The sequence below is a fragment of the Symphodus melops genome, assembly GCF_947650265.1.
Source record: "Symphodus melops genome assembly, chromosome: 1".
Classification (NCBI taxonomy): domain Eukaryota; kingdom Metazoa; phylum Chordata; class Actinopteri; order Labriformes; family Labridae; genus Symphodus; species Symphodus melops.
The window spans coordinates 29,433,030-29,445,353 of NC_136691.1; the positions used below are offsets into that span (position 1 = coordinate 29,433,030).

The 12,324-nt window shown below is 45.6% G+C and overlaps 1 protein-coding gene across 1 annotated transcript; it reads left to right on the plus strand.

Moving 5' to 3' along the window:
- Nucleotides 1–828: 828 nt before the first annotated feature.
- Nucleotides 829–12,324, plus strand: lrp13 (low-density lipoprotein receptor related-protein 13). Its single transcript, XM_079366167.1, has 21 exons — nucleotides 829–994; nucleotides 1,067–1,213; nucleotides 1,836–2,051; nucleotides 2,133–2,339; nucleotides 2,876–3,091; nucleotides 3,187–3,416; nucleotides 3,821–3,944; nucleotides 5,475–5,665; nucleotides 6,291–6,477; nucleotides 6,603–6,815; nucleotides 6,932–7,115; nucleotides 7,197–7,398; nucleotides 8,136–8,300; nucleotides 8,430–8,630; nucleotides 9,691–10,228; nucleotides 10,368–10,484; nucleotides 10,641–10,748; nucleotides 10,842–11,075; nucleotides 11,160–11,538; nucleotides 12,048–12,156; nucleotides 12,250–12,324. The coding sequence occupies exons 1-21, from the start codon at nucleotides 937–939 to the stop codon at nucleotides 12,271–12,273; spliced, it is 4,050 nt and encodes a 1,349-aa protein (XP_079222293.1). The 5' UTR covers nucleotides 829–936; the 3' UTR covers nucleotides 12,274–12,324.

Here is a 12,324-nt window from a genome sequence, read left to right on the forward strand (position 1 = left end):
TATTGCCCTTTATAATTGTACTGACACTGTAGGGGGGGGGGGGGGGGGGGGCTTCCTTTTGATTATATAAACTTTATAAGTCATCCAAAGTTACTGGCGCGACGTAACAGTCAGGTGTAAAACCCGCCTCAGCTCCAGATCTCAGCCTGTTAGGTTGACCGAAAGTTAAGCTGAGACATTTCCAGCATCGATGGGACTACAGCGCCCCCTGCAGGAACAGACGGGTGACTTCACTCCGGCTTTGTCTATTAATATTTACAGTCGGATGATATAGCCTACCTCATTGATATTTGATCCCTTCCAAAATCAGAAAATATCTTTTAATCTCATCCATAAATGTGAACAGCCACAGAGTTCAGACAGAGACATGAAACTGTTGTGCTTTAATTTTGGAGAAGCCCAACTGTATACTTCAGGTGAAGCGTCTTCTTTAATCTTTGACATTAGACACACAGATGCAGGGAATCGAACCCGTGACCTTCCAGATGAGAGACACCTTTTCCACTGAGCCGTCTGTGTTGATTTTTCATGGTTAAACAGTTTGACTGTCTGTTTTGTATAAAAATAACTAAAGCTCAAAACACAAACATGGCTGCAGGATTGTAAAAAAACATTCATCCTTAACTGTTTCCATGACAACATGAATGTCCTACCACATACATAGACAAGTGATGAATTATCAGAGTTTACGCAGCACACTAAGTCTTTATAATTAATTAAATTTAAAGAAGTCTGGGCCTCTGAGTGTAAGAGCAGAAAACACACAAGAAAAAGTAGCCTGCTCTGAATAATTATTTTAGAAGCTGTGGGCTGGAAGCAGTGGCTCCTCCCTCTCCTCAGGTGTTCAATTAGGTTGCATTGTCATCACCTGGTACCTTTATAAATGCTACACTGCCACTGTGCACTGTTTGGTCCGTTTGATTTTCATCTGTGGCGATGGATGGACTTCTGCTTCTTTGTGCAGTTTTACTTCAGGCAGCGGTGTCATTGCAAGGTCAGTATGTTGAATAATGATCCCGAATGCGTGCATTCCAACGAGAAGTAACATGTCTGAGTTATGTTTTAGCTGGAAGTAGTCCCCTGAAGTGTGGGCTGGGCTCCAAACTTTGCAAGGATGGCTCCGCTTGTATCCTCTTCCAACATGTGTGTGATGGGGAGACTGATTGCACGGATGGCTCCGATGAAGAGGACTGCGCCTCGAGATGCAATGACGGTACTGAAAAGTATTCTCAGATAATGTGTGACGTTACTTTTCGTGCTTGAACCGATCCAGACACATGGGGAATGTTTGCATCATAGGCTATTTTAATATGCATTACTGGAAAGAGATCATTTTCTTTTCTTCACATTTTGATCATTAAAAAGCACGTAGTTTGTGTATAAACAACACGTTGTCATGAGTATCCGAACTCTGAACAGATACTGCAAGAAACTGAGAATCCACACAGACTTACAGTATGTCATCTCTTTTTGTGGCTTTGAAAGCTTATTTTTTTTCAATCATTTGATGGCTGCTCTTCTGATGCTACTTTTCCGAAGTATATCTTAATTCCATTTAAAGAGACGCACACATCGAGCGTTCTGAGAGAGCTGGTTTCTACAGAGTCACAAACCTCCTCTGCTGCTTGAGTCATGTTATATTTGGACCAAAGCTCAGAAACACAGAGGATTCATTTAGACCACAGGGGGTGCTGTTTGAAATGAAGGGCCAGGTGTGCCTGATGATTAAAACCTGAGTGCATATCATCTCATTGAATCAGTTTTGATATTTCACTTAAGCTCTTTGATATTCTCCAAACAGACTAGAAGTGAAATGTCTGCCTCTGTATTTACAGACCAGTTCCAGTGTGCCCATGGGAAGAAGTGTATAGATGAGCAGCAGGTGTGTGACGGCACGCCTCAGTGTCAGGACCGCTCTGATGAACTGCACTGTAAGAAGGAAACTGAGGGCTGTGTGTTCCACTGTGACGACAACAGTCGCTGCTTGCCTGAGAACTTCCTCTGTGATGGAGAGAGGGATTGTTCAGATGGCACCGATGAGGAGAACTGTGGTGGGTTGATGATGATGTGAGCAGCTCTGACTGGAGCATTTCAGTCTCGAATCTTAATGTGCTGTTTGCTCTCGCCATCAGAGGACCAGAAGAAAGAAGTGAAGGGCTACACAGCAACTTCAGTGCCTGCTACAGTTGTTGGCGTGTCGGCCCCAATCAAGTGTTCTTTAGGCTCGAAACCCTGCAAGAACAATTTACAGTGTGTTATTTACAACCACGTGTGCGACGGAGAACCCGACTGTGAGGATGGCTCCGATGAGGCAGACTGCTCATCTGCATGTCAAACAGGTAATCTAAAGGTTAGCACGTTGTGGGGAACGATGACATTTCTGCCCTCTGGAAGGTCAAGATTCACACAATTTGAACTTTCCTTCAGGTGCAATTCAAAAGTATAGTTCTCTCGGGATGTTAAAGAAGGCTGCAGTACGGAGCTGTTAAGTGTATCGGGGGGGTGGGGAGGGTCTTTTCTTACTTTCACTTCCACTTCTCAAAAAAGTTTCTCTGGCCTTTCTTTCATATTCTGCCCCTCAGGTTTTTTCCACCCTATTTAATTGGAATCTCTCCACTTTATTCCTTCACCTGATTCTCCCCCCTTCCACAGATTCACCCCTTTACCTGATCTCCTTTCATCACTCCTGATCTTTTATTCTCGAGTTTCCTCCTTTTTGTTTTTGTGTGTGCTGTAAAGGTCTTTAGATCAGCTGTGTTTTATAATTAAGTTGGATGATTTTGATGTCCAATGATTATTCGTGCAGAGCCGTGGAAACCCCCCCACAGCTGGGAACAAGCTTAATAATAACCCCAGTTTTACTGTGTGTGCGCAGACCAGTTCCCGTGTGCCCATGGGAAGAAATGCATTGAGAAGAGCCAGGTGTGTGACGGCGTGCCTCAGTGTCAGGACCGCTCTGATGAGCTGGGCTGTGCGAAGCTGATGGACGGCTGCGCTTTCCAGTGTGACAACAAGACTCGCTGCATTCCTGACAGCTTCCTCTGCGACGGAGAGAGGGACTGTTGGGACGCCAGTGACGAGGCCAACTGTCGTACGTGTTGCTGAACTCGGAAATGCATGTCTTACTTGCTGTTTTTAAGAACACCTTGATGATCTTTGTCCTCCCTCCCGTCTCTACCACCTCAGCTGATGAGGGCTGCAGTGCCACAGAGTACAAGTGTACCAGCGGTCAGTGTGTGTCAGCCAAAATGCGCTGCGATGGTCATCCAGACTGCTGGGACCGTTCGGATGAGGAGAGCTGCAAGAACCCACCGAGCTGCAGCACCAATCTCTACTGTCCCCAGAGCACAGAGTGTCTGGTGCAGGATTGGATTTGTGACGGCGATCTGGACTGCAAAGACGGCTCAGATGAGAAGGTGGATCTTAAGGCAGACGCATGTTTGTGTAGACGCACTGAACGCTTTAGTTTGAGTATGAAGAATGAATCTTTAATGAGCAGAAAACACACCTGCTTTTATTGTATGTGGATCTTCAGCTGTGAATCTGGGACTAGGCTCATTTTAGAAGTTTCTTGTAATTACCTTTTGAAGGCTCGAGGAGCACTCAGTTTTTAAAGGGTCTTCAGTTCAGGATCCATTTTATTTGAATGAATTTGTTAAATAATAATGCTTTACATTTATATAGTGCTTTTCGATACTAAATACTTTAGATGTCATACATGCCTCACCTGGCCTTTATTGCTTACATTTCAAACTTACAATTTAATGTAGTGAAGTATCAGTGAAGATGATGGTAAAATGATCCTTGTCCTTCTCTTGAGGATTGTCCTGTGGTCCCACTGAGCTGCAGAGAGTTCCAGTGGTCATGCAAGACAAAGTGTGTCCCCACAGCCTGGAGGTGTGACGGCATGAAGGACTGTGACGATGGCAGTGATGAGGCTGACTGTGAGTAGTTCAACAAATTAATGACGCAGAATGAAAGTCAGGGTTGGTGATTTTCTCCAGATGAACTTTTTAATATTTTGGTCTAAATTGTCTGTAGGTCCTGACGGACATTAATAACTCGGGTGCTCTGATCTGTCGCAGGTGTAAGTGCTTGATGTAAACAGTTTAATCATCATGGTTGGTTTACTGCTACAATCAAACACATTATGCATCTGATCCCGACTCTATTCCTGTGTTAAAATGCAAAGCAGCAGCTACTTTAGATCAATAAACATGTTTGAGCTATCGGGCATTGCTTTGCCTTGTGACTCAACTCCTGTAGAAGTCTGTATCAGTTTATTGAAGCTTGATCCAAAGGCAGCTGGACTCGGATGAAGACGTTCCACATTTCCTCCTCGGAAAGTTCCAAACTAACTGGTGCACCTCATGAGACATTTAAGCCTGAGGGATCAAGCTTCAATTCACTTCCCTTATTTGCAATCTCCTCGGCCAATCTGGAAGTAGTTCCAGACCAGCCATGTTGAGTATCGTCCCAAAGCTCTTATAGTGAACAGAGGAGCGAGGAGGCGGAGCCGACTTCCCGGAAGTCTTTTCACTGACAGACACGCCCCCTTCTCGTTTATCACTCACTGATTGGACGCTGCAGCAGATCAGACTTCAGTGAAACAGAGTTTAATAGGGGAGAAAAGACGGACATTAAAAAGAGGCTAAACGGAGCGTGGGACATTTAAACAGATGATGAACATCAGTGAGTTTGTAAAGAGTCGCTCTGTGATGAGCTGGGATTAAAAAGAGTCTGACATGAAGATTACACTTCTATAACTTCTATCAAATCAATACATCCTTCATGTTCTGTTCATCATCCCTCAGACTGTTTGAATGTCTGATGATGATGAGGATGACAGTTTGATGAAGAGGGAGTCCGTTTTATATTCTCACTTATTTATCTTCACAAAGTTTCATCATTTAGATTCTAATCAATCATTTTCAGTATCCTGACACATAAATATCTGTGTTTAGAAAATACAGAGTTCGTTGTCTAAATACAGGCGAGGTTCAGTCCAAACAGTTTAATAATAAATGGACAATTCAATATAAAATCAAATTAAAACAATGTTTGTTTGAAACAGATTGCAGGTTGTTCTTCAGGTGAAGAGACAAAACACTGTTTTTGATGAGAAATAATACAGTGTGTGTTTGATGAGAAATAATACAGTGTGTGTTTGATGAGAAATAATAGTGTTTGTGTATGTGGACATAAACAGCTGTTCGGCTGATTGACAGCTGAACGTGATCAGCTGATGTTGCGTCATGTGACGCTGTCGAGGAAACGACGTCTCATGTGTCTTAAAGCTGATTTCCTCGGTCCTCTCTCCTCGGCTTCGTTTCCTCCGTGCATCTCTGGTGGGCGGGACTAAGACGCAAGTGGAGGAGACAACTCGGAGGACACTCGGTGCAAATAAGGGAAGTGAGACGCACCTGTGGATGACTCGGACTAATATTAAAGTTGTGTTCTGTTTGGATACCCAGGTGGGGTTGGGACTTGCCTCCCGCACCAGTTCCAGTGTGGCAGCCAGGAGTGCCTGGATCCAGCTCTGGTGTGCAATAGCATCACCAACTGTGCAGACGGTTCGGACGAAGGAGGAAGCTGCCATGTAACCTGTGCAGAAACGGACATGAACCGGTGCGCCCGGAGCTGCTACAGCACGCCACAAGGACCGGTAAAGACCCTCTGATGGGTTGAATAATATAAATGTCCCTAAAGCTCAATCTATCAACAGACTGGATAATATTAACGCAGCATATCACGGCCGTGGTTCTGATCTAACAGACAACACAGAGACTCTGTGCAGGCTGAAAGATAGACAATTTAATGATCAGTGTGGAGCCATTATATACAGTACAACAGATGTCACAAATTCCTTCCCACTTTAGATATTTTTATACATGGTATGAAGAATCACATCACCTTTACTCTTTAAATGTCACACCTATATTTGAGGAACACTTCATCATTGTACTGTCAACTGAGGCCATACATTATACTTTTATGATACCTCATATATGTGTTTCTCTTCAAATGTGGTCATATCTTCTCAGAATAAATCGTAGTCTGCTAACGGCAAAATCTTCTCTACAAGATGTAACCAAACTGAACGTATTCACAGAAATTCGTACTATCACCCTCCAAATATGACAACTGAAAATCTAGAATGACTCGAACTTAAAGGAAAAAGCTGGATGTGGCATTATAATCTGGCTATTTTCAAATATGATTCTGGTCGTACATTTGTTTTTGTAAATGTTGCATCACCGTTGTCTTGACGCTCTGTTCTCGCCGTGAAGAGTTGTCGCTGTGCTGAAGGATTCGGCCTCATGGAGGACGGGCAGACCTGTGCTGATATCGATGAGTGTGAAGGCCGGAGCCCCGGTGTGTGCAGTCAACTGTGCATCAACACTCCCGGCTCGTATCAATGCAAATGTCAGCAGGGATACATTATGGAGGCAGGTGGACGGAACTGCAAGATCACGGGTAACGTACTTCTGTGTAGACGGCATCTTACTTGATGTAGAACTTCACTGGACCATTCTTAACATCAACACTGAAGGGGACAACAACCAGTCAATCATGACAGACATCTTTTTTCCCCTCCTCAGGTGAACCGTTCCTCCTAGCGTCGGTCCACACGGACCTTTACTTACTCAGCCTGCGCAGTGGCAGCCTTGACTTGTTGATGTCCTCCGCCAAGCGAGCCATTCTCTCCCTGGACTACGACTGGAGGGAACAGAGGGTCTACTGGGCTGGACTGGACTCTGAGACCATCAGATGGTCCTCACTGGACCAGAAGACTACAGGGACTCTGATTAAAGGTTTGTGCAACAAACGTTGTTGTATTGTAGGCACATGCCATTCATCTTCTATGTAACGGTATAAATTCATTATCATGCATGAGGATCGAGACACCAGATTCAGTTTCTTTGAAAAGGTGTACGGGCTGACTCTGTAGCTGTAGACTGGCTCGGGAGAAACCTGTACTGGATCGATGGTGTGAACAGTCAGATTGTTGCTGTCAGACTGTCCAAATCCACCGTGAGGACCCTGGAGCACAGCATCATCCTGGACGAAGACATGGATCAGCCTCGATCCCTCGCTCTACTGCCACAAAAAGGGTCAGAATAAATCCCCAAACAATCGGCACAAAGTTTCTCAAAACCTTAAGACTAGTACTCGGATCTGTATTTTCCTTCCAGGCTGATGTTCTGGACGGAGATTGGTAACGTGGTGAAGATAGAGCGTGCAGGGATGGACGGGTCCGAGAGGAGGGCATTGGTAAACTCTAGTCTGGGCTGGCCGGGTGGAGTTGCTGTGGACACAATCTCTGACAGAGTCTACTGGACAGATGAGCGGCTGAGGTCTATTGGATCAGCAACCCTGGATGGAGACGATATTCGGGTAGGATTAATTTAAAGTTTAAACTATGGGGATAAATTTAAAATGGGTACTGCAGTCCAGATTCTAATCATCACAGATAGCTTTTTGGCCCCGCCCCCTCCTCTCTAGAGCGGCTGCTCACACAGGTCACCATGTGGTGGACACTGTAGCTTCAGTGTTTAGCCAGCTCTGCATGTGGTGGACACTGTAGCTTCAGTGTTTAGCCAGCTCTGCATGTGGTGGACACTGTAGCTTCAGTGTTTAGCCAGCTCTACATGTGGTGGACACTGTAGCTTCAGTGTTTAGCCAGCTCTGCATGTGGTGGACACTGTAGCTTCAGTGTTTAGCCAGCTCTGCATGGGTCTGTAAAGTTTTCTGCGTTCTAACCTCTCTCCATGTTTCATCTCCAACATTGATCCTAGTTTGAGCAGCTTTCTGCTGCTGGAGCTTATTAGAAACATGCAGAGGCTTTTTAGCTCGGGTACAATCACTTCTATCTGAAGCAGTTCCACTGCCCGCTTCCATCGCTGCAACACCTGTTGACCTGATAACTGCTCTCATATCTGGTAAACCCAGGGGCGTCCAAAACGGCCTTCAAAGCCCCGCCTACCTTCTCTGGTCCAATCAAATCCAGAGCATTCAGGAGCAGAATCTAAAGTTAGGAGGAGGACATACTGGCTGCTGCGTGTTTCCTTCATGTCTGATCACAGAGGATGAGAGCTTCAACATCTCACTGATTCGTGCTGTAAATGTCTCAGATTCTGCAGATGACAGAGACCAGCAACCCATTCTCCTTGGCGGTTTTTAACAACTTGCTCTACTGGACTGATGCCAAGAAGCGGGTCGTGCGGACTGCTCACAAAATCTCTGGAAAGAACCATCAAGTTCTCCTGAAACGTCAGAGACAACCGTTTGGTGTGAAGGTGAGTAGAGAGTTCAGAATTAATGATGTTTGGAAATGGAAAGAAATCCTGCAGGACTGAAACATCCCGATTGGTGCATTTAAAAAAAGCCTCGGCCTAAACAGTGTCTCGTCTCTACTTGGATTGTAGATTGTCCATCCCTTGCTGCAGATGGGCATCGACAGTCCCTGTGAGAAGATGCGGTGTTCCCACATGTGTGTGCTGGCACCGGGACCTAAGGCTGTGTGCAAGTGTCCGTCTGGTCTCTCACTGGCTAAGGATGGTCTGAAGTGTGCCAAGCTAGCCGACTCCTCATTCCTGCTGATCCTGTCGCCCTCCACTGTCACCCAGGTTTTGTTACTGTCCATAGTAAAAGTTCTTTCCAGCTTTGAATGAATGACTGCAAACTAGGGGAAACTGCTATCTTGATAAATCTGCTTTATAGAACAAAAACCTTTAAAACCTACTGTGGCGTTGTTCACATGTAGGCAGGTCTTTTTAAAAGCAACGTTTTCTTCCTTTGTTCAGAAAACAGTCCTTTCATCACATGCCAACATCTTCATCCACATGAAAACGTTGAATGCACTGTTATGACCCAATCGACTGTTTGAGTGATGCAGTATGATTAAAAAAAAAAGGCTGAGACAGAACTTGCATCACCTGTTCGTGCCATCTTAGTAAATTGAGCCTGAGTTGGGAGACTCCATCACATGTTCTTTCAGAAAATGCTTTCATGCAGAGAAATTGCTGATCCAGCATTTGCAAACACTCGCATGTGCTACAAGCCAACCTCTATGAAGGCAGACGACTTATTGAACAAGAAAAATGCATCAGCAACACATCGGGTCAGGAGATGACGACAAATTGGCCTCGCTCAGTGTTATTTTCCTGTTATCACGGGTTTGTGTCGGGGTTATTTGGATAGCGAAGGTTGACTATGAAAGCGGTGTAAGTCATTGTCAGTTACAGACTATGGAGCGTCTCTTTATGCTGTTTTAGCTCATCTGTTGGGACATCTTGTAGACTGCAGACTCCATCATCAACCTGAAATCTCAAAGCAAAAAAGACCTTAAATATTCCACTAATGCCACCAAATAACAGCTCATTTCAGAATGCTTCTTTGGTACGTCTTTGTGTATTCATACTGATTCAATTCATATTGATTTATTTCAGAGTTTTAACACTGAAGTGCGACACAGCGGGAGCTCCACATACAGTCAGACATGCATGCGCACAGTGCCGCCCCAAAAAACAGTCTCGCTTCTGTAACGCCATGTTACATGTTGGAACGTCATGTTATCTGAACTGGCTCTGTGTGATGATAAAATGACTTACGACGATTTAAAATTCATCTTCGACCTCTGTATGTTTTAGTTTTTGAGTTAACACATTTTTTTTTTGATCTCTGTAGATCTACTTGCAGTCTCGACACACAGCAGCCGAGCTGAAAGGCTGGCCTGAACACGTTGCCCTGCAGGTTCCCAGTGTTAATGAGGCAGCCATCTTGGATTACAGCCTTCGGGACCACACCTTGTTCTTGACAGACGACAGCACAAGTTCACTGAGCTCCTTCAAGCTGAAAGAATCCGACTTGTCCCCGAAGGGTCAGCTTCTGAAACTCATGGCTGACACAATCACTGCAATGGCTCTTGACTGGGTTACACTGAACGTCTACTGGAGCAGCAACAAACAGGCGCGCCTGCAGGTCACCTCGACCTCGGCCGGACACACTGCTGTTCTGATAGCAGAAGGAATTATTAGAGTCCAAGCAATCACCCTGCATCCTCCCAGTGGGAGACTTTGTTTCGTCAACGTGGGTCTGCAGGGTAAAGGTTCTGTGGAGTGTGCCAACATGGACGGTGCTGAGCGTGTTGTGAGGAAGGAGGCCGTCCAGGCCTCATCTCTGGCATTCTCCAGTAACGGGGATCGCATTTATTGGGCTGACACAGGCAAGTATTGTCTTAATACAAAGAAAATGTCAGTTGTTGTGTGGGGTGTGTGTCACGCTTTGAAAGTCCAACTCTCCGTGGAATAAAGCTGTACTTTGTTGTGTAGATAAAAAGGTAACTGCACAGTTCTCTCTCTCAGGTTCAGCAACGATCTGCTCTGTTCAACTTGATGGATCTGGTTACAAAGAGTTCAAGACTGAAGGCCTGGCTGCGGTGGCCCTGAGTGGGGAGATGTTGCTCTGGATGACTGAGAGTGGTAATGGCTCGTTGGCGTATGCACTTGATAAACTGGAACACGATGCTGTATCAGTCCACTACTTGACAATGAATGAACACTGTAGTTCTTGTGCTGGATGCATTATGGTTTTCAGAAACTATCTTTTGCTTGCCCCCCCCCCCCCGGTTCTTGCAGAAAAGATGAGGCTCTGGTACCAGGATGAGAAGCAGCAAAACAAACTGTGGTTTGAGGTCGGCACAGAAGTGGTCGGGTTTAAGGCGTTCAGTGAGTCGAGTCAGACTGGTATGTAAAAGAACCACAAACCCAAAGAGGTTATGAAGGACCCTCGGAAATACCAAACTTCTAAAATGGCTGACAGTCCGTCTTTCCTCACAGGCACAAACCAGTGCACAGAAAACAACGGCCACTGTCATCACTTATGTCTGGCCACCCCGAGGAGTCGAACATGCAGGTGTGCTCATGACCACGTCCTTGTGAATGACACCCATTGCATCCCAGATCAGCGCTGCCCAGCTGGCACCAGATCCTGTCTGGATCAACTCTCATGCAAGCCTGCTGAGAAGTTCTGCAACGGACATGTTGACTGCAGTGACCACTCGGATGAGAACTGTAACCCTCCTTCTTTATTTCTTTTAATGCAACAAGAAAAAGAAATCAGTTGATCTAAAGATCCCTGAAATGATGTTTTGTCAGGTGTCACCTTGAAGCCGAGACCAGGAGCTAAAGTCCTGGTTACCACTCGGCTGCACGGCTCCTCCTCTCCTCCCTTGCTTCCGCCTCGCCTCTCTGAAGATCTGGGCTTGAACGCCACCCTGAATGTGAGCGGCCAGCTCAGGAAGCTGGGCGCCCAGCAGTGCAGCCAGAGACGTTGTGGGGGCAACGGAGACTGTGTGGAGGACGGAGGAAAGGCTGCGTGTGTGTGTTCGTTTGGCTACAGCGGTGACTCCTGTCAAGACCACCTCCTGAAGACCATGCAGGGTCCCATGGTGTACGGCGCCGCAGGGCTCCTTGCAGCCGTGGTGGTCATTGTTGTGATCGCAGTGGTTGTTAGGAAGAGGAGCGCAAACGCAAGGTTTGTTGATTTCTAATTTAAAAGACTGAAGGCAGATGAAGTTTGTTGATTTAAAACTTTATGATAAACGATATCTTGAGAGAACACCGATGACTCTTTACATGCGTTCATGCACACACTGTGATAAAACCATTAATGTCTCAAGAGGGTCACCGAAAATCCAGCAGATGATGCAGCATTTTTAAAAGACACTTTTAGGCCATGCAGCGATGACGATTAGCAAAGTTTGAATCTTTCATCTGAGGACAGACTTTCTGTACGAACTGTGACTGATGGTTGAGAACAGGAAGTGTTGAAGCGACTGGCTCGGCATCTTGAGAGCTTTGCTGCTCATAAACGGTCAGAGATTTTTACATGGCACCAAACTCTAAAATAAGAAACTATCAAAACATATTATCTTATATCTGCAACATTGACAATGTGCAGACGCGGTTAAATATATTTCCACATTGTGCAACAGTGACCTGAATTTAAAGACGTTGCTTAAGATGTCATTTCTGTGAGTGCAGGAGAGCTAACCCGGCTGCGGCGAAGGAAACGAGGATGACTGATCTGGAGAGCAAGTCGGAGTCCACCCCGACCACACAAACGGCTTCATCAGACGCGGAGAAAACGGAGGTGGCTCTCCAAGAACACTTGACAAACAGGTTCCCAGATTATCCCACTGTTGTTGTGGTACAGACTGTCTGACATTTCTTACTTTCTCTGCAGGAAGCGGTCTCTTGTGTGGACTGAGGCCGAGTCATGGACACGCAGAGTTTTAAAATAAACACTTCCTGTGATAAA

Coding starts and splice junctions, on each gene's coding strand:
- lrp13 (XM_079366167.1), top strand. CDS start 937: ATGGATGGACTTCTGCTTCTTTGTGCAGTTTTACTTCAGGCAGCGGTG. Junction 2,052..2,132: donor CACCGATGAGGAGAACTGTG/GTGGGTTGATGA, acceptor TCTCGCCATCAG/AGGACCAGAAGAAAGAAGTG. Junction 7,399..8,135: donor TGGATGGAGACGATATTCGG/GTAGGATTAATT, acceptor TAAATGTCTCAG/ATTCTGCAGATGACAGAGAC.